Source organism: Arvicanthis niloticus, chromosome 26, assembly GCF_011762505.2.
Source record: "Arvicanthis niloticus isolate mArvNil1 chromosome 26, mArvNil1.pat.X, whole genome shotgun sequence".
Classification (NCBI taxonomy): domain Eukaryota; kingdom Metazoa; phylum Chordata; class Mammalia; order Rodentia; family Muridae; genus Arvicanthis; species Arvicanthis niloticus.
Window position 1 is genome coordinate 37501329 of NC_133434.1, and position 27851 is coordinate 37529179.

The 27851-nt window shown below is 47.8% G+C and overlaps 2 protein-coding genes across 5 annotated transcripts in view; both read left to right on the plus strand.

Annotated features, from left to right (window-relative positions):
• Dpp8 (dipeptidyl peptidase 8) overlaps positions 1-7666 on the plus strand; it is a 47628-nt gene extending 39962 nt beyond the window's left edge. For all 3 annotated transcript variants that reach the window (XM_076925788.1, XM_076925790.1, XM_076925789.1), the window contains exons 19-21: positions 11-153; positions 727-838; positions 3921-7666. In XM_076925788.1, coding sequence (XP_076781903.1) covers positions 11-153; positions 727-838; positions 3921-4043 — 378 coding nt within the window. In that variant the 3' untranslated portion in view covers positions 4044-7666. The remainder of the gene's footprint in view (positions 1-10; positions 154-726; positions 839-3920) is intronic.
• A 17156-nt stretch (positions 7667-24822) lies between these two features.
• The window catches only part of Igdcc4 (immunoglobulin superfamily DCC subclass member 4), a 34760-nt gene continuing 31731 nt past the window's right edge, over positions 24823-27851 (plus strand). For both annotated transcript variants that reach the window (XM_076925792.1, XM_076925793.1), the window contains exon 1: positions 24823-24978. In XM_076925792.1, the coding sequence (XP_076781907.1) occupies positions 24915-24978 (64 nt within the window). In that variant the 5' untranslated portion in view covers positions 24823-24914. The remainder of the gene's footprint in view (positions 24979-27851) is intronic.

Consider the following 27851-nt stretch of genomic DNA (forward strand, 5'->3'; position numbering starts at 1 on the left):
TCGTCTGCAGGTTGCAATTGCTGGGGCCCCAGTCACTCTGTGGATCTTCTATGATACAGGATACACGGAGCGCTATATGGGTCACCCTGACCAGAATGAACAGGGCTATTACTTAGGATCTGTGGCCATGCAAGCGGAGAAGTTCCCTTCAGAGTAAGTCAACCCTTTACAATTAAGGTTGTCAATTGTAAGTGATGTTTTTAAAACTTTCAGGATAATGATACAAACTAAATAGTGAAAATTAAAATGAATGTTTTATAAATACTAAAAAAAAAAAAAAAAATGTTTTTCTTCCTCAGTACTGGGGATTGAGCCCAAACCATCACGTAGACAGCTGTTTTACCCCCAGCTAACCTGCTAGAGCTGCACTCAGCCAGATTAAAGCCTGTTCGGATACCATATTGGGGGAATTTTTTTCAGATATAGCTATGTTTATTTATTTTTATAAGTTATATTTGAAGCAGTTGCTTACACTGAAAAAATTAAGTTGGTAATTGTGTCAGAGTGGAAGAGAGTCTACGTCAGCTCAGTGTTCTCACAAACGTGTTCTAGGAAGACGCAGTGGGTGTTGCCCAGGCGCTGACCACGCTTTTCTACTCATTACCTGTGGCTCCTGATACGCTAGGTTTAATACTGAAAACAGTAAGCCCTCATCCCAACAGCCCAGCATCCCCAGGGGTTTAAAGGACTCGTCTGCCTAACCCTCTTATGTTTTCATTCCTCTAGACCAAACCGTTTACTCCTCTTACACGGGTTCCTGGATGAGAATGTCCACTTTGCACACACCAGTATATTGCTGAGTTTTTTAGTGAGGGCTGGAAAGCCATATGACTTACAGGTGGGTTGTTCTGCATTCTCCCATTCAGTATGGTGGTAAATAGTGAAAGACTGCTCTGAAACCTAACAACATGAGGAGCTAGACTGAGTGTCCAGTTGTAGGTCTGTCTGCACTCGCCTAAAAACACTAAAGTAATAAGCATAGCTACCAGGCTTCAGCTGATAAAAATTACCAGCTATAGAAACTACCAACTGAAGGCCTATCCAATTATGTGGCTTCCGTATCTGTGTTCACTCAGCCTATAGGCCTGGTAATGGTGGCCACACCTACTCACTGTCTGAACTTATGAGTGACGAAGCGTTCTATGAGCTTGTTTTAGTAAGAGGGTTTTAAAGACTTGATTGTGGGGCTGGAGTGGTGACTTACTGACACACTCAACTGCCTGTAACTCCAGCTCCACCCTCTTCTGGTCTCTATGAACTTACATACAAATGGTGCAGATACATATATACTCAGACACACACACAGACACATAAAGATAAATAAATCTTTTTTAAAGACCTGCTTACAAGATCTTTTAGTCTTGTTTTCATTCACACTGTCATGTAAATGGACACTAATGGGTCACCCTTTTTTATAGCTCCCTTATGCTAAGTAAGTAAGGATTTTGGAGAAGATTTTAAGAGGAACTGCTTGTAGCCAAGTGGAGTGTTGCATACCTGAAGTCCCAGATCTCAGGAGGTAGAGACAGGAGGGTCAGGAGCACAGTGCTATGTAGCAAGCATCTCTAGGCCACAAGAGGTGCTTCCCCCACCAAAACAAACACCTGTAATCCTGGGACCTGGTATAGGCTGCCAGCTTGAGGCCAGCCTGGGCTACATAATGGAACAGTTTTGAGTCATGGCCTCCCCATACGTCTCCCCCTTTCTGGAACTGCTGTGTAGCCCAGGTAAGCCACCAACTACTGATTCTCCTGCCTCAGCCTACATGTGTCACTGTGCTCAGTGTGAAATACTGACAGACATAAAGACATAACTCACACAGACAAGGCTTTGGGGTATGTAAAGGACTTTTGAGAGCAAAAGACTTAAAAACTGCTACTATACACAAATATCTCACAGTGTAACTGGGCAGAAATGTCAACTGAAATATCAAAAGGAAAGGAAAAGTATTTTTTATGAACATATAATCTTAAGGAACAAAAGAGACCAGTGCTGTGTACGTGTACACACACACACACGCACACACACACACACACACACACGTGCACGCGCACACGCACACACACATACATTCAACTTTATGAAGAAAAGTTTGGCTTAACTAAGTGTATGTTAAGTGGAAGGAATGAGTTAGCCCTCCAACTAGCTTTTGTGGAAAGCTAAAGCCATATTTATAAAATTTTCATTCTCTGTCACATTTGATCTTGAGCTAAAGACATGGCTCAGGGTTTGCAAGCAGGTAAATTTCAATTAGTTGCAGAGGACCTGGGTTCAATTCTCAGCGTCAACATGATGGCTCACAACTATCTGTAAGGTATACACATGGTACTCATACACAGACAAAATGTTCATAGATGTAAAATAAATATGAAAAAAATTGTAAGATTTATTTATTTTATGTATATGAGTGCACTGTTGCTGTCTTCAGACACACCAGAAGAGGGCATCAGATCCCATTACAGATGGTTGTGAGCCACCATGTGGTTGCTGGGAATTGAACTCAGGACCTCTGGAAGAGCAGCCAGTGCTCTTAACCACCAAGTGCTCCAGCCCTCCCTGAAAAAAAAAATGTAATCCATTGGTACTTGATTCTGAATATCAAGTGAATCTTTTTGCACTTGTGTTAATCCTGAAAAATTCCACTTTATTATTTCTCAGACATCGAGTCTTTATCACATTTTTGTTTCTATTGATTTTGTGAAGCATTGGTTATTTGGTTGGGTGGGGGTTTTGTTTGTTTTTGTTTTTGAGACATGGTCTCACTCTGTAGCCCTGGCTGGCCTGGAACTCATTATGTAGACTTGGTTGGTCTTGAACTCACTGAGATCTACCTACTTCTACTTCCCATGTGCTAGGATCATTGGCATATGCCCCATGCCCATATTTTTACCCTACAACAGTATGCAACTGAGATGGAGTGAGCTGCTGGTTAAAGCACCATGTAGCATAAGGATTAAAGAGTCGTCTAACCTGGGTTGTAGTGCATAAAATTCTGATTTTTACTACCACTTAAATGAAAACAGCCTGTTTCTTTTGACTCCATCTGTGTGATAGAGACTACTGTGGCTCTCAGGATAGTACAGTACCTCACGTCATACCATGCTAGGACACCAGCACTTAAACTCAGTAACTGTAGTTGAAGCAGCACAGTGAATCCAGTGAGCAAAGCACATTCAAGCCGGTCGTCTGCAAAGTTCTTAAGTAGCTTTTTGTGTTATTTTGTTTTCGGCAAGATTTCATTGTGTAGATCAGGCCAGCCTTAAACTTATGGTCCTCCTGCCTCTACCTCCCATGTGCTGGGTTGAAGATAGTTTAGACATTGTTTGGCCTTTGAAATGGTTTCCAAGGAGTCTTGGAAGCCTACAGACTACTAGGCAGTGAACCTTTGAAGCCTTATGGGTAGGCGTGTAAAGAATCATAAGAGCCCTGGGATAATATGTTTTGTTTTTAAGATGTATTTATTTATTTATTTATTTATTTATTTATTTATTTATTTAATGTGTATAAATGCTCTATCTGCATTACACCTGCATGCCAGAAGAGAGCACCAGATCCCATTACAGATGGTTGTGAGCCATCATGTGGTCACTGGGACTTGAACTCAGGACCTCTGGAAGAAGAACAGGCAGTTCTTAACCAGTGAGCCATCTCTCCAGCCCCAGGATAATATGTATTAATGTGATACCACAGAGAGGCATTATTCCATATTGATAATCTCTGGAAAACATCTTAGCAAATGGGAGCCAGAGCCAGGAGGATCTGGAGTTGGAGGCTATCCTTGGCTGCATGGTGGCCTTGGACTGCATGAGACCCAGCCTCAGAAAGCAATATATAAGTAATATGTAAGTAACTATGTTGAGAAAGTCTTGGAAGAGGGGAATCGCTAAACTTCCTCTTGTTGCCTCTGCTTTGTTGTGAAGATCTACCCTCAGGAAAGGCACAGCATCAGAGTCCCTGAGTCTGGAGAACACTATGAACTGCACCTGCTCCACTACCTTCAGGAGAACCTTGGATCACGTATTGCTGCTCTGAAAGTGATGTAACTCTGACTCATGTAGAACTCAGTGTACACTGTCTAACCAAACAAGGAGGGTTAGCCAATAGAGAAGCCAGAGGTGATGAGTCTACTTTTATACCCGCCACGTAAGATCTACTTCTGAACGTAAATTTGGTGCCATGCAGAAATCTGCAGTTCATGGATAGTAATCTAATACCTTAACCATGCACATAGAACTGAGTGACGTGTTCCCGAGAGATTGAGCGGTGCCTGAGGATACCGAAGGAATCGAGCAGCAGCGCCACACGCTCAGACTAGCCTGCTCTCACTTTACTAGCAGTATAAGCTTCTTGGACTTACTGAGTGGGTTTCACAGTATACTCTTGAGTTTGTTAAAATATGATGATAGTAGTGACTGGTTTGGTTCAATTCCAGGATCTCTGACTAGTTATGGATTTGATAGCATTTACGTCTAATTGAATAGCTTATGCTTTGTCACTTGGGGTGTATCCAGCATGTCATGAACTAAATACTATTAAGCTTATGAATTTCCCAGTCATTAATAATTTTTTAAGGATAACTTAGAGGCCTCCTGAAGATACTTACCTGGGCTCTGACCAGTTTTTTAATCAATTTAAACAGCATCTAATATAAGTAATTCTCCTTTTTCTTTGATGATATGATGGAGTGGGGTTTTCTTTCACTTAAAGGCAAGTAACTAAGTAGCATGAGTTTAATCACAAGTCTTAAGATGTTGACAATTATAGACAAAAAAATTTTTAATCAAATTATTTGAGAGCTTGAGAATTAGCAGGCAAATTTTTTTCTCCTTTTAGGAACAGAACATGTACACATTCACTTGTATCTAGAGATACAATGGTGCCGTCTCCCTTTGGGCCTTTCCTTAATTAAAGTGTTCCTGAGTTCCCAGGAGGGAGACCCTGGTGCAGGGAGTGACCAGGAACGAACAGGTAGTAAGGCTCTGCTTAAGAACTGAGCAAAAATAGTTCACCAGGAATACTCGTGCAAAAAACCAGGGTAAATGTAAAGCCCCAGGTGGCTGGGAACCAGAGCCAGGATGTCGGGCTGGCCAGCACAGCTACAGGGTCAACAATCGGAGCGGTTACTTTTATAATTCCAGCTTTTTGTTATTTTTCCTTTTAACTTTAAAAACCTTACAAATCTAAACTTTAACTTTTTTATTTGAATGTAATTTAGATATCACTAGCTTAAAATAAAAAGGTTTCCAGACCACTTCTTTGCCGTAAGCTAATCCCTGACAAACCATGGCACTCTGTGTTGGAAGCCTATCAACGGTTGTGTTTACTCGGCCATAGCAGTCCCCTGCCTCAGCCTTCCTGCTTGACTCTGAAGGGATGCATGAGCTTTCAAGTGTTGGCTGGCATCTGCCCTTAGGGCCTTCCAGTATTAGCTGGGTCCCACTGCAGCCAGACACCTGTGGGTTTGACCCTCATTAATCACAAACCCCAGTGTTTAGACAGTTACCGTAACTTAAAAACCACTCCAAGAAAAGCCGCTGTGTTTCTTTCTCACTGCCACATCAGGTCCCTTTCCAAGAGAACACAGTGAAGACAGGGGCGGCCAGAGTAGAGCTGAGTGCTTTGGGAAGCCTGGAGAAAAATGGCAGGTGACCATGGCTTGTGTCCTGGGCAGGGAGGGCTGGGTTTGCTGGCGTGTGTTTATGCTGTATGACAGGCCCCTCACTTTCCTCATTGTCTTGCTGGCTGTGTTTATGCTGTATGATAGGCCCCTCACGTTACTCACTGTCTAGTTTGATTTTCATGCTTATGACATTTTCTAGTGCCAAAATTTGTTTATATTTTTCAAGTTAAATTAAACTGATTTGGGTAACTTCTCTTCCCCTACAAAGTATTTCCCCCATGCCTTATGTCTCCTTGACTGTTGAGGGGGTATTTGCTGGATCAACTATAGCCTCCAAGGGCTGCTGCTTACCTTAGGCAGGCATGACATGGAATAGCTCCCAGCCACTCGTTTGCTTTGTACTGAGACATCTCCTATTTTATGCAGACAAACCTTAGAAAACCTCGGCTTTCCTAGATTCTTTCCACCTTCTCTCCAGCTGTCACAGGAGCGGGTCTACAACTGTCCTTTAAATGCCCCCTACTCTCTGAGAGGGAAAGTGTCTGACTCACTCACAGAAAGGCAGCTTGACCAGGCTTGCTTGTCAACACTAGTGAGAAAGACATCAGTCGTTTGGAGCAACCAGTGTCCTGACTGGATGTCAGTGAAAGAGGCACGAGTCTCTGAAAGTACAAGTTTAATGGGAGCCAGAAAGCACTCGGTAAGGACCAAAGTGTGGGGTTTTCACAAGCTCGGTAGCGAGAGCTGCGGCGTTCAGAGCAGCAGGTTCATCCAGGACCCTGAGCACAAGAAAAAGGAGTCTTGAACCTGCTCTCAGAGGCGTGAGCTCATCGGCTTGGGTGGAGACCAGAGCGCACGTTTCTAGCACGAAGAGCTTCCTGGGCATTTCTCGTCGGGTCTGCAGGTTGTTTTTGTAAACTTTCTGTAAAGAACGCAGCTGCAGTCAGAGGACAGGTAACTTATACAGTGGCTGGACCCGAACAGTAGTCAAGTCTGAAAATGTATTTGGGCGTGATGACTTCTCCCATTCCTGGCCCCTCCAAAGCCTTACACAGAAAGACAGACACAATGCACACTTGTTCCTTTACAAGGGTGAGCCACACATACGCGTGCGTTCAGGTGCTTCCTGCCTTTACCACACAGTTCTCTCTGCTGGCTGGAGGATTCCAGTCAAAGCTTGCATTGCTACAGAATCACAGATTTTACAGCTGGAGCAAACAAATCTTTAACATAATCCAGTGCCCTCATCTGCTGGGGGGAAAAATAGCCCATGTTCTAGAGAGAAAGAAACACACCCAGGACACCACGGTTAGTGCTCAGAACCAGGGCCATCCATAGCCTGCCTCATGGTAGCTATGTGATATTTAAGGAAGGTAGGATTTTTAAAGAAGTATTTATTAATATATTCCTATAAAACATTTTAAAGGACACCACATAAAAATGGTTAACTTTTCCTGTCTAAGTAAATGCCAAGCATTGCTTAATTAGCGAAGCAGTGCCGACAAGTGTGTGGCATTCGGAAGCTAATGAAATCATTCTATTAAATGTCTTCCTTGGTGTCACGGGAGGTAGGGACACAGAACGTTTGCATAAGCCCGGGAACCCGTCTTTCATGATGTGAGACAAGAGCCTCAGCCAGGTCTGTACTATGTTTGTGAGAGCATCCTCTCCCAGCAGATGGAAGGAACTGGAGACATCCTGGCTGTGGCCTTCCCCACCCCACGCCTCCTCTCCTATCTGCCCTCCCCACTGTTCCAGAAGTCCCTTGCAGACACAGAAGCTGTGTTTGTGTGTTTGGCTTTAAGTAACCCTAATACAAATTTATGTTGTTTTTGGCAAAATTGAGATTTGGGGTGGGTGGAGGTCTTAAGTCTAGCACATAAAGTGCCTGCCGTTTCAGCACCAGCCTGTACTGACCTGCATGTCTCTCTCCAGTAAGCGTCTGGGTCTCCTCCTTTCCAGGCTTTTAATCGTGTGATGTGAAGCATTAGTTTGGCTGCATTTTATTACAGGTTCTTGGTTGCAATAAAGATGCTGCTGAAATCACCCGGCTTCAGTGTTCCTTGCCCCCGCTCCTCTTCCCCTCCCCAACCTGTACAGCCTTGCTTTCATGACTCAACTGCAGAGTGTCTGATGCCCAAGGTCATGTGCGTGGATGAAGGGAGATGTTGGGGTTGGGGCGCAGGATCATGTGGGAGCTGCAGTACAAACACTGAGTGGGAGGTGTGCAGAGCCTTCTCAGTACCTGCTGGAGGTTCCCAAAAGCCTCAGTCTAGATGCCAGCGACTAACAGATACCTCCTGAACTGCTTGCTGGGGGCTTCTGATTTATATCAATTGATAGGGGTTTCTACAGGTTCTGAGCACACTGCTGTCTTTGGTTCCTTTGTGGGTTCTTTCTTCCACCCTTCTCTACCCTTTCAACTCCGTTAACACTAGATAGGAGAGATAAAAGGATGGAGAGGAAAGGAAAGAGACCCCTGAATAAAGTCAGGTTGGAAAGGTGGTGATGTTATCTTTAGACTGCTTCCTGCTGATTAGGGACGTGTTCCTTGGGGCAAGCTTGATCTTCGACATCAGAATATCCAATTCCTTCTTTTTTCGTGTTTCTTGTTTCTTCCTTTCACATGACTACTTAACAAACCTAGTCCAACAACAACAAACAACCCATCTACTGGGGCTCTAACATTTACATACCCTCTGAAAATTTCTCAGAATTCCAAACATCACTCAATCTCAAGAACTGTCTGCAGCTGACAAAAATATTTCTGCGTTTTTAAAAAAACTAAAATTCCAAAATTGTCACTACATGAATGCTTTGAGAGAGTTTGGTGCAATGCTATAACGGAGATCTGAGGAAAGCCGAAAGCCGGCTCTCTGTCTCCACCACACGGTCCCGGGGAATGAACTCAGATTATCAGGCTTGGTGGCAAGTGCCTCTTACCTGCCGGCCTGGTGTAGGATTTTTTTCTTTGACAACCTGAACTTTTTGCCATCATTATTTTCCCAATTGTGGTGCAAATCCAGGGCCTTTGGCATACTGCTAATGTGCTCAGCCCCTAAGGCTATACTGAGCGATTCTGAATTTTCACAGCAACTCTGAGTCTGTCAGTGCTCCAGGACTGAGACTTTGGGTTTTGTGGCTCTCTAGTTATGCATGAAACCTTTGTGAACAAACAGGGCAAGCCAAGCAGGACGGAATTAGGGTCTCTTGCATATAAAAATTAGGGTTAAAAATGATTTTAAATAAGGTAACTTGGGATTAGAGAGAGATGGCTCAGAAATTAAGATCACTAGCTGCACTCCCAGAAAACCCGGGTTCAAATGCCAGCACTCAGGCGGCAGTTAGCCATTTGTATCTTCAGTTCCAGGAGCTATGGAGTCCTTACCTGCCCCGGCACAAAGCACATACGTGATGCATAAATGCAAAACACTCTTACACATGGTGCCCTTATGCCTAATGCATAATGAAGTGTAAGTGGAGCGGTGGTGGCACGAGCCTTTAATCCCAGCACTCGGGAGGCAGAGGTGGGCGGATTTCTGAGTTCGAGGCCAGCCTGGTCTACAGAGTGAGTTCCAGGACAGCCAGGGCTACACAGAGAAACCCTGTCTCAAAACCCAACAAAACCAAACCAAAGTGTCCTGAAAAAGAAAAAGAAAAATTTGTGAGGAAGCGTGAAGGTGTGCACACCTTTCTCTCTGACACTGGGGAGATGGAAGCAGGCAGATCACAAGTTGGAGACCAGTGTACACAGCTACACAGCAAGACCTGTCTCCACAGCGGCAGGAGCAACACAAGTTTCTGAAGAGTCTGCTAGGTATGGTGGTACCATGGCTCCACTCGGGAGGCCAATGCACGAGGCCACAGGAACACTGAGAGGAAAGTCTGGGTAGTAAAGACAAGACCTTCTCTGAGGCAGAGGGAGGGGGCTCAGGAAGAATCACCTGACCTAGCTTTAGTTTCCCTCTCCTCAGGTGGAGACTTTTGAGGCTTTCCACTCTCAGTGAATAGAGCATGTATCTCCATCAAAACCAGGTCCTCAGAACGTTTACCTGTATGAGACCTGGGATTACTGCCCAATATGGGGGTTGGGGGGACAAAATGGCGTCCACATTAGCCTTTGAATTGGCTGCACCTCTGCTCCCTGCGAGCTTTAGGGGCATGGGCATGTTTCTGTAATATCTTCTGAGTTCCTAGATGTCAGATGGCAATAATAAAGCCTTCCCCTAAAGTACCTGCTGGAAAATTCAGGGAAGGTAAACTCAGAGTTAGCACTTCATTCTGTGCCGTGCCATTCCTTACTGGCCTGATCTCACTAGCTGGGTTACAGACACCGGAGGTAGCGCTCCTAAACTACCTTGCTTCTCCTCAAACTCCTGTGGGGTCCGAGAAGTAGGAATCACTTACTAGATACTTACTGCCAGAATTTGCCAGATAAATAAATGGGCCACTGAGATATCTCATCAGGTAAAGGTGCTTGCCTCCCAGCCTAGTGACCTGAGTTCAAACTGGGGACTAGTATGGTGGAAGGAGACAGACAGACAGACAGAGTAAAGGTAATAAGAAATAAATGCTGGAGGGCGTGGATGTAGTTCCCTTGGTAGAGTGCTTGGTCCCAGGCTATCTTCTTGCATTTCTTCTCCACATAACCATGGGCATTTTTCTTTCTTTTGATGATAATCTTTGCCTAATGAGGGAGAGCATAGTTTTCCCTGGTAGCTAATTATACTGAGTGCTTTTTATAAATTTTGCCATTTATTTTTATTTGTTTGTGTTTGGGGGGTTAAGTTTTTTCTTTTTCTTTTTTTTAAGATTTATTTATTTATTTTTATGTATGTGAGTACACTGTGGCTCTCTTCAGACACACTAGATGAGGGCATCGGATCCCATTACAGATGGTTGTGAGCCACCATGTGGTTGCTGGGAATTGAACTCAGGACCTCTGGAAGAGCAGTCAGTGCTCTTAACCACTGAGCCATCTCTCCAGCCCCAAGTTTTTTCTTTTATTAAATGTATATGAATATGATGGTTTGAATGAGATATTGCCCCTGTTCTTAGACATTTGAGTACTTTGTCTCCAGTTGGTTGTACCAGGTAGGTTTATGAGGTATGGCCTTGTGGAGGAAATATGTCACTGGGGGTGGGCTTTGGGGTTTCATAAACCATGTGCTATTTGAGTGTGCTTTGTCTGCTTCCTGCCTGTGGATGGTACGAGCTCTCAGCTTGCTGCCCTAGCCGCCACATCTGCCTGCCTGCTGCCATGCTCCACACTGTGACGTGATGGAGTCTGGAAGAATAAACTCACCTGTAAGTTGCTATGGTGGTGTTCCATCATAGCAAAGGAAAAGTAACTGATACAATGAGTGTGTGTCTGTATGTAAGTGTGTGTGTGTGTGTGTGTGTGTGTGTGTGTATGCAACATGTGCATGCCTGGTGCCCAGGAGCTTACAAGAGGGTATCAGGGCCTGGAGAGATGGCTCAGCAGATAAAAGCACTAGTTGTTCCTCCAGAGGACCCAAGTTCAATTCCCAGCACCCACATGGCAACTCACATCTGTCTGTAACTCCAGTTCCAGAAGAAGCAACACCCTCACACAAACATACATGTAGGCAAAACACTAATGCACATAAAATTTAAATAAAAATAAATAAATATAAATAAATAAATGTAAAATTAAATAAATGTAAAAAGAAAAGGGGAAGAAGAAGGAGAAGGAGGAGGAGGAGGAGGAGGAAGAGGAGGAGGAGGAGGAGAAGGAGAAGGAGAAGGAGAAGGAGAAGGAGAAGGAGAAGGAGAAGGAGAAGGAGAAGGAGAAGGAGAAGGAGAAAAGTGGGTGTCAAGTGCCCAGTGATGGTTGTGCGGGTGTTGAGGACTGAGCTCTGGCCCTGTGCAAGCACAACAGGTGCTGTAATGCTGAGCCTGCCTCCCAGCCCTGGTTTTTTTTTTTTTTTTTTTTTTTTTTTTTTTTTCAAAGAGGATCTCACTGTATAGCACAGGCTGGCTTCCAACTCACAGTCCCCCTGCCTCAGCCTTCTAAGTGCTGGGATTACAGGCCTGTGTCACTATGCCCAGCTTTATGTCAATGTCTTGAATAAGCATTTCCCATGTTTCACTCCAGTAGTCCCACAGTTTCAGGCCTTACATTAGAACGTTGATCCACGTTGAGTTGGTTTTTGAACAGCTTATGAGAGAAGCTCCACCATTTGGCCTTTTTCTGATTTGTTAGACGTGGCTGCCCTCCTCTGACATAGCCCTGTTTGCCTTTGTCACCAGCTGGCTGTAGATATTTGGATTTATTTCTGGGCTCTCTATTGACTACAGGAAGAGAAAACTCTAGATGGATACCCTAGAAAACACAGATACAAAAATATGTGCAAAAGCAATAACATTCTAGCAACCAGAGCCTAACTGATAAGCTGGTTCTGATAACCAGAGCTTATCAGAAAGATAGCTTACTACTACCAAGCTGAATTTATCAGGGTTGCGAGCTGGCTCAATGTATGAAAATTAGTTAACAGGATGAAGAGTAAAAATCAGATCCTTATGAAACATAGCTCAGTGGTAAGAGGTTCATTTTCCAGCCCTACCCCCACCCCCAAATCTACAGTTATCTCAAAATATGCTGGCAAGCATTTGATACAATCCAATATGCCTTCGTGGTGAAAATCCTGACCACATTAGGTATAGACCTTGCCAGGCAAGCATAAGGACCTGCATTTGATCTCCAGAACCCATGTTAAAAAAAAAAAAAAATCCAGCTGTGGTGATCCAACACTTGTAACCCCAGCATCAGGGAGGCAGAGCCGGCATAGCCTACTTCATGAGCTCCAGGCCAACAAAAAGCTTTATCTCTAAAAACACTGAGCTGACTCAGCGGACAAGAGAACTTGTAGAACATGAGGACCTGAGTTCAGATCTCTGGAACCCACAGAAAAAGCTGGGCACACACACACGCAATGGGCGTTAGGAACGGAAACGGGGCAGATCCTGAGAGCTCTCTGGCTGGCCGGCGTAGCTGAAATGATGAGATTCTGGTTCAGAGAGAAACCCTGTCTGGAGTCAAAGAGGCAAGAATGATAGAGGAAAGACATCCAAAGGCTTCCTCCGGCCTCTGTGTGCATACACATAGGTACGCACGCCCACAGCTCACACATGCAATGCACATGCAAGGTAGAGCTCTGCTGAGGAAGACCTAAGGTTGACCTCCAGCCTCCTCAAGCACAGACACACGCATGTGCACGCACAGACACACACACACAGGCATACAAACACATACAGACACACTAGTAACCAAAGCAGTTGAACAAAAGAGCAAAGCCGGAGGTACTACAATATCTGATCTCAACACAGCATAGCCATAGTAACCAGAACAGACACGGAGGTCAACAGAACCGAGCAGAGCAGTGGGATCCTTTCTCACTGTGTCCCACTGAGGCTTTAAGCCAAGAGGACAGCTCTCCTCAGCCTGCTCACTGTTGCAGTTGCCTGGGGAGCTTTTAAAAAACTTGGATGTCTGGGTTCTTCCTAGGATCGATTACATCAAAACCAAGAGGAGGGTCCTGCCACCATTTAATTTCTGTGGACTCCCTAAGTGATCTTAACACAGAGCGAGAGTAAAGAGAGCCTCTGAGATGGAACCATTGAAGATGTCGTTCGTAGAACATGAGTTTGCATGGATTCTTCAAAATCAGCTCCTCTGTTGTTTCACAGAGGAGCTGAGACTGTGCTGGGAAGTGATTGCATCTCAACCATGCCTGGAGGGGTTGGGGGGAAGGGGAGAGAGGAATAAGAGAGCATCTGTGGGGTTGGAGACGTGGCTCAGAGCTCTGGCTGCTCTTCCAGAATACCTGGGTTAAATTCCCAGGACCCATGTGGCAGCTCACAGTTTTCTTTAACTCTAACTCCAGGACAGCTTCTCCTGGCTTCCACACATAGTAGGTGTGTATACACTGCACAGACACACATTCAGGCCAAAACCACTCATACACATAAAAGTAAATAAAGCTTTTAAACAAGGGAAAGGGAGCTCCTGCCCAGGCCTTCTGCCTGCCCAGTCTACCTCCACTGTAAGGACCAATGCTCTTCCAAGCCACATCTCAGCAGAGCCATTTGCCAAAATATAAGAGTCTAGATGGACCACAGGATGTGAAGGCTCTGGTCTCCAGCCTCCTCCATCCTGAGCGGCTGGGCTTTCACTCACTATGACCGAGGGGAAACAGGGTAAATTAGGAGAAGCCAAAAAATCAGGCTGGAGGGAAGCTCGGTGAGTGAAGAGCTTGCTGTGTGAGCATGAAGACCTGAGTTAAAATCTCAAGCACCCACAGGAGCAGCCAGGCGGTTCAGGACGAGGCTGTGTCTCAGATGATAAGATGGAAGGCCTTTAGAATAACTCAGCTGATAAAGCTGCTGACTGCACAAGGCCGGCAAACTGAGTTCAAGCTCCAAGACCCATGTTAAGATGTAAGGAGAGAACTGACTCCACTGTCCTCTGTTCACTGTGACAAGTGTGCCTATATACACATGTGCACCCACTGACAAACACACGTGTATCTACTGACAGACACATCACACACACACCACATACACATACGAGAGAGAGAGAGAGAGAGAGAGAGAGAGAGAGAGGTGATGTGCACCTGTAATCTCAGCACTAGGGAAACTGAGGCAGGAGGATAGTGACCTTGGGCTTTGACTCAGAGGCTGAGCATTTTGTCTCTCTGATCCATTGCCTACTGTGTGACCTTAAGCAAATAAATTGACTTCTCTGTGCTTTTATTCTTTCTCTCAGACTGAGTTCAAGACCAGTCTGAACCACACAGCAAAACTGTGTTCCAAAAACTATGTCCCTAAATCCTACGGGGGGGGGGGGGGGGGGGGGGGGGATGCACTATAGTTATTTGTAGCAAGAGTTTTGGTTTCTTTAAGAACCCAGTTGTGTTGTGTGACTGCGTCTGTTTTAACCCCAGGTGTGGTAAGAGGCTGCTTCCCAGCAGGTGATTGTGATTTGCCTCCTGCACTAATAGGAACACGGTTTTGACAACTGCAGATAGTTTATGTTTGAAATTCTGGGGACTCTTCAGAGGGTATAAGTGCAGGAGCCCCTAGAGGATTGGGGGCCATACTGAGGAAACAGCTGCTGCTCCTGGTTGCATCTGTTGTGGTTCAACAAGGAGAAGTTAAAGATAACCTGATGGAGAAGATTGAACTTCCCGGAGAACTCAACACCCCTAATCATCAGGAAATAGTCTATTTTGTGGCTGAAGGAGCTCCATGCCCCTTTCCCCCCTCTAACCTTTCTCTCCTACCTAGTGTTTGGGGGGGTTGGTAGGACTCAGGGTGGAATAACATTTGGACGGTTGGTAGATAAGGAAACCCAATAAAAGTTGGGCAGTGGTGGCGCACACCTTTAATCCCAGCACTTGGGAGGCAGAGGCAGGTGGATTTCTGAGTTGGAGGCCAGCCTGGTCTACAGAGTGAGTTCCAGGACAGTCAGGGCTACACAGAGAAACCCTGTCTCGGAAAAACAACAACAACAAAAGAAACCCAATAAAATAACTCAAAAAAATGTGCCAACAGTTACTTTACTCAACTGTCATGTCATACAGCCTTCTACTATCTTATATACCCAAATCTGAGCTGCTCTCAGGGTTGGCCAGAGAAGCCTCTTTTTGCAGTGGGCAGCGGTTAGAGCAGAGACTCATAAGTAGTTGGAGTTCTGAGACTGAGTGACTGGGTGCTCAGTGTAAGTGTCACACCAGCATCCGAACCCTTTCTCCCCGGCTCGGGGAACATTTCCGCAGAGAAGTGGGAAGGACATAAGAGCTGAGAAGTGTTGTTTTCTGGATGTGGCATACGTTGAACTCGTGAACTCACACAGCTGTCCTTATGTGCATGAGATCAAGCCAGTTAAATTCCAGCGTGCCCGTTAGAGAGAAGCCTCAGAGGGTAAAAGCCCTGCTGCTCTTCCACAAACCACAGGTTTCATTCCCAGCACCACGTGTGATGGTTAATAACCCGTCTCTAACCCAGCCGGGTGGTGGTGGTGCACACTTTTAGTCCCAGCACTAGGGGAGGCAGAGGCAAATGGATCTCTGAGTTCCAGGATAGCTGGAGCTACACAGAAAAACTCTGTCTCAAGAAACAAACAAACAAACAAACAAAAAACCAAAACAACCAAACCCCAAACCAAAACAAACAAAGAACTGACTGCAGTCCCACGGGATCTGACACCTTCTGACCCTCACGACACCAACCATGAAGATAGTCTGTGGATGTGCCTTTCTTGCCTCTCTACAAAGTCTCCATCATCGAAAGGACCTTGTGAAGGAAGAATCACGGAAATGCAATATTTGCTTGAGTCTCTGCTTAGCGCAAAAAGCAGGCTTTGGATGGGTCTTGAAGAAGAATCTTCTTGCCCGAGGGAGAGTGGGAGCACGGGAAACAGAAGGCAACTCTGGCGATGCTCGATGCTCGGCTCTCACCCTGCAGCTGTGATTGCGAGCAAAGGCCCGCTCCCGCGGCTTCCCTCCCTGTTCTGGAGTTAAAGTTGGTTTTCCAGACTTGTTTTGGGAGCTGCTGGAAGGCCAAACAGGAGGTGGTGCTTGGCGGGGATTTGTGAAGCTGAAGTTGGCCGTCTGCCAGTGGTCTGACCCCACCCCCACACAGCTGCCAGCGGGGGAGCCGTCTGTTATCCAAGACCTGGATGTGAGGCACAGCCACTGGGGGATGACAGATGCTGGGTGGGGGAAGGATTGTGACTCAGCCTCTGGGATCTTGAGAGAGAGGCAGGTTCTGGGCCATGAGCAAGAAAGGGTTCCAGAAGCTTCCATCGTGGCGATAGGACCTTGCTTGACCCCAGCTACTCCCCACTGCCTGACCCCCATGCTAATCTCTCGGTATGGTGAATTGCTTTGAATCAAGCATCTCCAACTGTAAGGCCCTTGGTAGGAATGACACATTTAACCTCGTGAGCAAGCGACACACACGGTCCTCTTGAGACTAACTGCTGATCTGTGTATGTTGAGTTCCCGGATGGCGCCACGTAGACATGTGAAGGTCAGAGGTCAAAGTCAGTAGCGCTTCCCACTTTGTTTGAGACAGGGTCCCTTATTGATCACCAAAGCACATGTCAGGTTGGCTCTAGCCTCAGCTTCCCACCTCGATGGATCCGGTCCTGGGTCCCCACACTTGCACTGGGAAGCGCTTTATCCACTAAGCCAGCGCCCTAGCCTCCTGATCTTCAATTTGATCTTCACAGTATAATAAGGACATTGGTTAAGTACATCATTCTCCCGGGGGTTTCTTTGTTTTTGTTTTTAAGAGAAAAAAAAAATTGAAACCCAGAGAAGTTGTCCCTTTTTCAAGATGCAGGCCTTTTCGGTTTACAATGCAAAATGAGATGGTGTTAATCCTGATCCCGTGGGCGCATCAGGAAACAACAGGAGGTGAGCTGATATCCTAGAATTCTGACATTCTGGCTCATGCCCATGGATCCAGGGATCTGGACACTGCCAAAAGAATTAGATCTCCTCTCTCTCTCTCTCTCTCTCTCTCTCTCTCTCTCTCTCTCTCTCTCAACTTTCTAGACTCTCAGTCTAGTAATGGGGACAGATAGGTAAGCAGAAAGTCCCAGTGACAAGAGGCATAAGCTGAGCGAACCCCTAAGAGGCAAAGGAGGAAGCAATGAGGACCTTGGGCTTTGACTCAGAGGCTGGCCATTTTGTCTCTCTGATCCATTGCCTACTGTGTGACCTTAAGCAAATAAATTGACTTCTCTGTGCTTTTATTCTTTCTCTCCGAGGCATTGAGCTTCTCTGGCCTTGGGAACTTTCCTCACACACTCGGGAGCTTTCCATGAGACCACTTGAAAATAGTAGAATATTTTGTTTTATCGATTAAAAAGTAAAACAAGGGCCAGGCGGTGGTGCTGCACGCCTTTAATCCCAGCACTTGGGAGGCAGAGGCAGGCGGATTTCTGAGTTCGAGGCCAGCCTGGTCTACAGAGTGAGTTCCAGGACAGCCAGGGCTAACAGAGAAACCCTGTCTCGAAAAAAACCAAAAAAAAAAAAAAAAAAAAAAAAAAAAAAAAAAGTAAAACAGGGGTTGGAGAGATGGCTCAGTGGTTAGGAGCACTGACTGCTCTTCCAGAGGTCCTGAGTTCAATTCCCAGCAACCACATGGTGACTCACAACCATCTGTAATGGGGTCTGATGGCCTCTTCTGGTGTGTCTGAAGGCAGTGGCAGTGTACTCGCAGGGCTTGGGCATTTAGCTCAGTGGTAGAGCACTTGCCTAGCAAGCGCAGGACCTTGGGTTCAGTCCTTAGCTCTGGGAAAAAAAAAAAAAAAAAACCAACCATAAAAAAAATAAATCTTAAAAAAAAAAAAAAAAAAAGTAAAACTGGGAGAGAGCACTCCCTGCTACTGATACAGGTAATACCACAGCACCTTACCCCACCATGAAACCATTAAAGTTCATGTGGGCCTGGTGGTGGTGGCGCACGCCTTTAATCCCAGCACTTGGGAGGCAGAGGCAGGAGGATTTCTGAGTTTGAGGCCAGCCTGGTCTACAGAGTGAGTTCCAGGACAGCCAGGGCTACACAGAGAAGCCCTGTCTCGAAAAAAAAAAAGAAAAAGAAAAAACAAAAAAAAAAAACGTTCATATGGGATCAAAGTACAAAGATCAAGTGGGATCTCTAGGTCTGAAGCGATGGCTCGGTGGTTAGGAGCGCTGACTGTTCTATAAGACTCTAGCGAGCAGAGCCTCAGTTTATGGGAGACTCCCTGAGTGAACCACACGGAGACTAGAATCGAGAATCGCTGCAAAAAGCAAGAGGAATTTTAATGTTCCAGCATGCTGGGGCCATCCTGCATCCACAAGGAGAGGCGGCCCTGTACAGCTTGTTCAGCGGACATTCTCTAGGGGCAGCCTAGAGAAACAACAACGAGGCACATTATGATTGGCAGAACAATGTGACCATTAAACTGATGGTCTTTAGGGAATGAGGCGGCAGGGACGTCCAATGGCCAATGGTCGGCTGTCCATGCGCTCTGCCCCCGCCCCCACCTGAAGGTCAGTCCCCACCCCCTCTGGTCTGAGGAATGTTAGCTAGCCTCTCCCTTCTGGAGGGGAGGGGTGCCTAAGCGGTCTATGACCTTTCTCTTCCAGGATGGTCAGGGTCTGGTGGAATTTTCTTCTTCACTTCCAGAGGTCCTGAGTTCAATTCACAGCAACCACATGGTGACTCACAACCATCTGTAATGGGGTCTGATGGCCTCTTCTGGTGTGTCTGAAGACAACTACAGTGTACTCACATATATAAAATAAATAAACATTTTTTTTTAAGTAGACGGAGGGAACCCATGTGACCGCGACGGTCCTGACTCTGTCAACCAACATCTACTGAAGCACACAAACTTGCTGTAAAAGAAAACAACCACTGGCCTCAGGAGCCACAGACGCCGTCCTGAGGCCCCGTCAGTTTGCTGAAACGAAAGCCGTGAGTTTCATTTAGAGCCACCCCTTCACGTGAGCTAGCGAAAGGTCACTCGGGCTTTGCCTACAAGGGCATCATCACTCGGAAGGCTCCCTCTGAGCTCCTGAATTCCCAATCGTGCCTGAAATTCCACAGAAACAGTTGATGACTGCAAACTTTCTAGACTGCTGAAGAAAATGATTTTATAACAGAGAATTGTTTCAGTGTCTGAAAGAATACATAAATAAAACGGGGAGGGGGGTGTTCAATGGGTAAAGGCACTTGCTGCCAAGCCTGACGACCTGAGTTCAGTCCCCTGAACAGATGGAAGGAGAAAGCTCAACCTCCATGCCATGTTCTGTGCACCCAACACACGGCCAATAAAAAACGTAAATGCAATTTTGATTTTATTTTAATGATGTACTTATTTTCCTTTTCTGTGCATTGGTTTTCCGCCTGCATATATGTCTGCGCTAGGGTGTCAAATCATTTGGAGCTGAATTACAGTCAGCTGTGAGCGGCCATGTGGGTGCTGGGAATTGAACCTGGGTCCTCTGGAAGAGCAGCCAGTGCTCTAACTGCTGAGCCGTCTCTCCAGCCCCAGGAAATGTAACTTTAAAATGGTAATAAGCACCAACAATAATGATAAAGCAGGTGCCATGTTTACTTTTAAACATGTGAACTCTCTGCGCTTTCTGGTTAGAAATGTCCGTCACATCCTAGCCCTCAGAGTTTCTCAAGGATGACCCCAGAGCCCAGAGAGAGAAGAACAGAAGTCACCCAAGGCCACAGAGGCCTGAAGAGAATCACATTCTACTTCACTGTTCCGGGTTTGGCTGCTCCGCGCCTCTGCACCCTCCTGTCCTCTCAGGCCTACAAGCCGTGCGGAGAAGAGGTTCTCAATCTGTGGGTCGCGACCCCTCCGCGAGGTTTAAGACCCTCAGAAAACACAGGTGTTTACGTCACAATTCACAACAGTAGCAAAATTACAGTTATGAAGTAGCAACAACAGTAATTTTATGGTTGAGGCCCTTCTTACTTTCGGGTGAGGGGTCTGCATACGGTAAACACACACTCTGAGCTGCGCCCCCTGCACTGAGTTGGGAATAGAGAAAAGTTAGCTGACCGTTTTGGTGGCTTGTGGAATTTACCTCTTTAGACGGTGCCCTTTGTTTACACTTCCATTCCACAGTTTAACTCTTCGACCGCTTTGGAGCCACATAAGCCAGCCTCCGCTGGCTTCAGCCCTGCTCCGAAGCTCCAAGTTCGTTCGTTCTTTCTTTCTTTCTTTCTTTTTTTTCTTTCTTTCTTTCTCTCTCTCTTTTTTTTTTTTTTTTTTTTTTGTTTTTCGAGACAGGGTTTCTCTGTGTAGCCCTGGCTGTCCTGGAACTCACTCTGTAGACCAGGCTGGCCTCGAACTCAGAAATCCACCTGCCTCTGCCTCCCAAGTGCTGGGATTAAAGGCGTGTGCCACCACCGCCCGGCTAGATTTCTCTAGTAGCCTTCCATGATTCACCAGGTCTGGTGAGGGTGTCCTGACCCCCTGTTTCCAGTCAAAACTGGTGCACCGTGTTTACTGGTGCTCACTAGCTCACCACCATGTGGGGTGGGCGGGAACTTTCAGCTCTGTGCTCCCAGCTAGAGCTGGGGTACCCATACAGATCACAATAGATCTGTCTCCTTCCCCTAGACCCCTCCTTTTAAAACAACATATTTTATTTTATTTTATTTATTTTATTTATTTATTTATTTATTTTTGGTTTTTCGAGACAGGGTTCCTCTGTGTAGTCCTGGCTGTCCTGGAACTCACCCTGTAGACCAGGCTGGCCTTGAACTCAGAAATCCGCCTGCCTCTGCCTCCCAAGTGCTGGGATTAAAGGCGTGCGCCACCACTGCCCAGCATTTTATTTTATTTTTTATTAATCATTTTATTCCTTTACGTTTCAAATGATATCCCCCTTCCTGGTTTCCCCTCCACAATCCCCCATCCCATCCCCCCTCCCCTTTGCCTGTATGAGAGTGTTGTTCCACCCGCTCACCCACTCCCACCTCACTGCTCTAGGATCCGTACCTGGGGCATCAAACCTCCACAGGACCGAGGGCCTCCCCTCCCACTGATGTCAGACAAGGCTATATATGTACCCCTAACTTTTTTTATGGTGTGTGTGGGGGGGAACTTATCCTCTATCACATGTGCTCTGTGAAATGTTTACACACACACTAGATAAATAGATAAATATTATTTATTTTTTGTTTTGCCTTTGTTTTGGTCTCGAGACATGGTCTGTTTTGTAGCCCAGGCTAGTTTCCAACTCAGAGATCTGCCTCCCTCTGCCTCCTGAGTGCTGGGATCAAAGGTATGTACCACCACTGCCTCGCTAAATAAATTCAATTTTTTAAAAGATTTATTTAGTTTATGTACATGAGTATACCGTAGCTGTCTTCAGACACACTAGAAGAGGGCATCAGATCCCACATTACAGATGGTTGTGAGCCACCCTGTGGGTGCTGGGAATTGAACTCAGGACTGCTGGAAGAGCAGTCAGTGCTCCTAACCACTGGGCCATCTCTCCAGCCCCCAATAAATGTAATTTTTTTTAATAAAATGAAACAAAAGCAGGAAAGAAGAGAGGAAGCTGCAAGACATATTCTACTTTATTTTTGAGACAGGGTGACACGGAGGCCAGCCTGGGCTTGAATGCCTTATATATAGCCAGGGATCCTCTCACCTCTGCTTTGCAAGTGCTGGGATTACAGGCATGTATGCCCAAGCCGTGCTGGGGACTGAACCCAGGGTTTGTCCAACGAGTGAGCTGCATCCTGAGCTCCAGGAAGACTTCTTGACACTGTGTAGTAGAGACAAGTGGACCTCAACTTGTGATGGCTAGGCAAAGGTATCGCCATCCCCGCCTGTCGCTCCCCTCCTCCTCCTCTTCCTCTCCATTGTTTCCTCCCTCCTCTTCTCTCCCTCTCCCTCCTCCTCCTCCTCTTCCTCCTCTTCCTCTCCCTCCTCCTCCTCTTCCTCTCCCTCCTCTCCCTCCTCCTCCTCTCCCTCTCCCTCTTCCTCTTCTTCCTCTCCCTCCTTCTCCTCTTCCTCTCCCTCCTCCTCTTCTTCCTCTCCCTCCCCTCCCTCCTCCTCCTCTTCCTCTCCATCCTCTTCCTCCTCCTCTTCCTCATCCTCCTGTTCTTTTTTCTCTTCTCAACAATGACCGTTGAACTTAGGGCCTCATGTGTGTTAGGCAAGAACTCTATTTCTAAGTAACAGCCCCAGTTCTGGGCAAAGGTCTTGAGACTGGAAGGGAAGGGGTTGGTGTTGCTGGGGACGGGTGAGCACGTCCAGCGGTGTAGTAAGAGGCAGGGCTCTGGTTCTGTCCTCTGAGGTGGAAGCCTGGTGAGCTGTGAGCAGAGCTGTGGCAGGAACTGGCTGCTGTGTGGACTTAAAGCACACAAAGGGGAAAGGCCAGAAACAGCAAAGTGGTGCGGAGGCCCCATAATAATCTAGGTGAGAGGTGAGGAGGACGGAGACGCAGGTGGAGAGAGGTCAAAGGTGAATGTATGGTTTGATTTAGATTTGAGCTGCGAGGTCATGGAGGCCGCTCAGCTGGTAGAAGTGCCCGTGTGCAAAGCCCAATGATCTGAAGTCAGTTCCTAGAACCCACGTAAAAGCAGAAGGGAAACTCCAAAGTTTGTCCTCTGACCTCCGGGCTAGACCTCACACAAATCACACACACATACATTAGTAATTAATAATTCAAAATTTTGGATCTGAGCTATAGGAAGTTCTAGGAACTGAGACAGCAGAGTCTGGAGCGGGCAGGAGGGACGGGAAGACAGTGATGCAAACTGCCGAGCAGGAGCTGGAAAAGCAAGTCTAGGGAGCAGGTTCAGGCTGGAGGATGTGTCAGCATCACTAGTATAAAGATGAGAGCCCATCCAAGCCTGAGGACCGGGAGATCACTTGGTTTCGAGGAAGGAGCAATCAAATGAAACCCTAATGATGGTCCTGGAATAAAATGAGGGCTGAAGTAGACCAATGCCTGGTTCCCTTAGATCTGCTACACACAGACATAGTGGGCCTGCAGCTCAGTTGGCTGAGTGGGTGCCTAACATGTGAGGAGCCCTGGGTCCAGTCCCCGGCTATCATCAACGGAGACTGGTGGTGCACACCTGTTATCCCAGCACTCCAGAGGTAGAGGCAAGAAGATCAGAGGCTCAAGGTCGTCTTTGACTACATAATTGGTTACAGGGTACAGGAACCCCAACCTTAATCTCTCCCTCCCCCTCAAGGCACACAGCTAACTGGTAGCATGGAAACCAGACTCTAAATGGTTCTAAATCATGGGAATACCAATAGACACAAGAAAAGGAAGAATGTAGCATGTTCCTTTATTTAAAAAAAATGTATATGTGGGTATTGCATGAGTTTATGTGTACCGTGTGCATGAAACTCCTACAAAGGCCAGAAGGGGGCGTCAGATTCATTGGAGCTGAAGTTACAGATGGGTATGGCTGCCATATGAGTACTGGGAACAGAACCCAGGTTCTTTGTAAGAGCAGGAAGTGCCACTGAGCCACCTCTCTAGACTCAAATATGGTGATATATATATATATATATATATATATATATATATATATATATATATATATATATATGTATTATATATATGAGTATATTATATATTATATATAATATGTATGTATATATATTATGTACATATCATTTTTATTATTTTAAATTATATCTAATTGTATGTCTTGTAGGTGCAGGTGCCACAGAGGTATCAGACCTACTGGAGCTAGAGTTACAGACTGATGTGAGTCTCCTGAGTGGGTACTGGAACCCAAACCTAGGTCTTCTGCAAATGCAATAAGCACTCTAACCACTGGAATGTCTCTCCAGTCCCAAACACATCATTTTAAGTAGCCGTTTAGTGTGTATTCCTCTCCCCAAGTGAGCCTGACAACTGATTCGCCAGCTTTAGACACTGAGGCAACTAACCTGGCTAGCTCAGTTGGAAATGAGGCAGTCCTGAAAAAGAGATAGGCACAGTCAGTCGGAGTGGAAGGCTGGAGGGCCCAACACCATTAGCAGGCTCTGCCTTAAGCCTCCTGTCCTTAGAAAGCCCCGCTTGGAACCCCAGTATGCAGGTCTGTAAAATGGTGGCAGGGAAGTCTTCATGTCCCCCGCACAGAGGGGAACACAGTACAGTCTGGTTTAGCTACTGAGGAGGAAGGAAGGAAGCCAAGAGAATCCTTCAGCTTGGCGGGGAAGAGGTAGCAGGGACAAGGGACTGTGGTGTCCTCAGTGGGTCTGTTGGTGCAGCCTGTGGAGAAGCTAAGCAGGATTCAGGTCAGGACGAGAGCTGGGAAAGGACAGGGCTCAGAGATCCGGCCTCCACTGAGCCTGGAGGAGAGGCGGAGGAGACCCTGAGGGTAGGGTCACGACAAGGGCAGGAAACAGATCCAGAGGCTCAGGTGAAAAAAAAGGAGCCCGAGGTGACCCGGAGAGCGGGAGGCTCCCGCGTGCTGAGTGTGCCGCAGGAGCAGGCTGGTGGCGCGCGGGCGCGTGTCCCCTGCGGTGCAGGGTGGCCACACTGGCGGGGCGCCCCCGCGTGGGCCGCTAGCCCAAGATGGCGATGGAGGGGCGGGTGAGCTGGCCGCGGCCCCGGCCCCCGCGCCGGCCCCCGCTCGGGCCCGGGCCCCGGAGGCCGCGCCCCCGCCCGCGGCGCCGCGCCTCCCGGAGCCACTGACGCCCGGCGCGCCCTCCCCCGGCGGCGGCCCAGGCGCCTGGACGCGGCGGCAGCGGCCCGAGCCCGGCCCTATGGCGTGGGCGGACACGGGCCGCGGGCTCCTGGCGCTGACCTTCTGCCTGCTGTCCGCGCGCGGTAAGAGCCCGGGTGGCCGCAGTCGCGAGTGGGCGCCCCCGGTGCGCGCGATGCTTGCGCTCCGGGGGCTGCGGGGACTTGCTCCCAGGGGGGTGTGTGTCTTTGCTGTGCACAGCCTGGCACCGTGCGTGTCCCCCTGCGCGTGGCTCTTGTGCTTGTGAGGTGTGTGTGTGTGTGTGCGTGTGTCGGGGTGGGGGTGTCCTGCGGGGGGACGTGTCCACAGCGCGTGCCTAAGGTGCCGGGTGGCATCGCCAGCGCGCGGGTGGCTGCGGCGCGGGTGGCTCCAAGCGGGGCATGCTTCTGCCCTGCCCGCACTCGTCTCGCGGTCGCGAGTGTGCCCGAGAGAGCGGGCGGGAGTGTACGCTTACACCTCCATTTGCCTCGGGTGCGTGTGTAAACTGGATGGGACTGAGCTAATATTTGGCCTTGGCTTTTGGGGAGTGTCCTTGCTCTTGGTGGGGGCGGCGGTGAGAAAAAGCACACTCAACTTTGCCCAATGGGTGTGGCCCCTGGGGCCAGCTAGGGAGGTAGGGGACTGTAGGGGTGTTGTGGACCCAAACCCGGGGTTCGGAGGGGTGCTGGGGGAAGGGCAGAAACCAGTTGCTTTGCTGAACGCGTCCAACGCTCGCTCTCTGGATTCTGGATGGGACGCGTGTCACTCCTGCCCCACCCCCAAGGGCGGACAAGGGAAGCGTGGACGAGGTCAGCAAGGCCCCCTCCAGTCCCCAGGTCCTAGTGTTGGGTAGGGTCAGGGATAAGGATCACAGTTGTCCACACCAAAGAAAGGGCTGAGGGGGGTCGGGGGAAACGAAGTGTCCAAGTGTGTGTGCCAAAGCTGTTTCTGCCACCCCCGGCCCTCTTCACTCTCACTGGGGTGTGTGTTTGGGGACGACAGCCCAAGGGAGATTAGGTGGTAGGGCCTGGAGGGGGATGGGCTGCCCGCTTTGTTCGATTACTTCTTGCCTTCCCTGCCGAGGGGGGAGTTAAGGATGTGTCCGGGGCGAGTCGGGGAGGGACTTGGCAGTGGGGGTGGGGAGGGGGATTTTTCTCCAGCTGCTGCGGCTTTCCAGAGAGACTGGGCCAGGCCACGTGGGAGGGAGGCAGGGAGGGCGGCGGGGGTTGGGGGGGGGGGAAGGAGCCTCCACTGGGCCAACCCCAGGCCCATCTCCAGGAAAACAGCGGGTGGGAGAGTGCTGGAAACAGCTCGGACCCTAGCTCGCCCCGCAAGACACGCCCCTTTCCCTCCGAGGCGGTGGACCCGGCTGGGAGCCCGTAGAAGCTCGGTGCGTGGGGCTGGGCCGCAGAAACGGGAGGCCCCGGAGTTGTCAGGTGAACGCGGCTCGGGGAAATGTCAGAGAGGTGTCTGTCTTCGCGGAGCCCAAAGGATTAAGGAATAGTCGCACCTCCCCTCCTCCTCCTGTTCTTCCCAAAGCTCCAGGAACGCGAGATCGAGATCGTGGCTGGCAACCGCACCCGTGCTTTATTAAATGCTTCTGAGGCTTCAGGCCGGGACACCGGGAAGAGTTGGGAGACTGGACTCTTCTCCCCAGTGCACAGACTGTGAGGAGCGGGCACTGGGATTCTCCCTGGCTGCCACTGAATGGCTACAACAACTACTATCCTTGCCCTGGCTTGACCTCCTTTGAGTGTGTAAACCTCTGCAGTCTGAAGACACCCTTAGAGAGTGGAGGTCATTCTTTCTTTTCACAGTCTTTATAGCTTAACGTGTGCCTGACCCCCAGAATGTTGTGAATAAGTCCTAGACCCAGGCCGTCAGTCTTAGGGTCAGGGCAAGGGGCCAGGACTGACAAGGTACTGCAGAAGAGAGAGGCTCCTGAGCCAAACTGGGAAGACCAGGAAAGGTTCTGAAGAAAATGATGGACAGAGGAAAACCCAGACCTGCAAAGGGAGGAGTCTTCCAGACCAAGCAGGGGGTGCCAACGCTGGGAGGCGATTTGGTTCACTCCTGGGTGGGACTGGCTGCACTTGTGAGCTGGGGCTTGCTTCCTTCTTAGCCTCCCCCACCTGCCCAACTCCCACCCCCATATTCTAAACTCCAGCCAGATTTAGCTTGATGCCATGAAGTGGGGCTTCTAACTCGAGTTGGAATTTGGGGCTCGGGGAACACAGAGAGCTCTGAGAACATGATACTTTTTCTCTACCATCCCTTTCTGTCTTGACACTCAGGGGCCCGTTTTAGAGGTTCGCCACCAGGGTCAACACTAGAAGCTTTTTAAAATATATATATATGTGTGTGTGTATTCATATATATATTCACATACACATACACACATATACAACATATACATATACATCGTATACATATACTACATATATATGTATATATATATATATATATATATATATATATATATATATATATCTCAAGTGCATTGGTGGTTTTGCCTGCATGTATATTATATCTGGGTGAAGGTGTCAGATCCCCTGGAACTGGAGTTATAGATAGTTGTGAGCTGCCATGTGGGTGCCAAGAATTAAACCCTGGTCCTCTGGAAGAGCAGCCAGGGCTCTTAACCAACCTCTGAGCCATCTCTCCAGCTCTGGAACCTTCTTTTAATAGTAACTCTTTGGGGGGCTGAGAGAGTTCAAAACAGGATTCCTCTGTGTAGTCCTCACTCTGTAGACCAGGCTGTCCTGGGCCTGCCTCTGCTTCCTGAGTTCTGAAAGGGTGCCACCACCACCTGGCTTTAGTAGTGACTCTGCTGTAATTTACCTAGACCTGTGAGCCTGTGTGTATATTCATGACCTCATTAACCAAATATTTATAAATAAAATTTTTCCTGAAGGTACCTTCTTCAAGCTAAGGAATCTCGTGATTATAGTATCATATAATGTCAGCACTCAAAGAAATG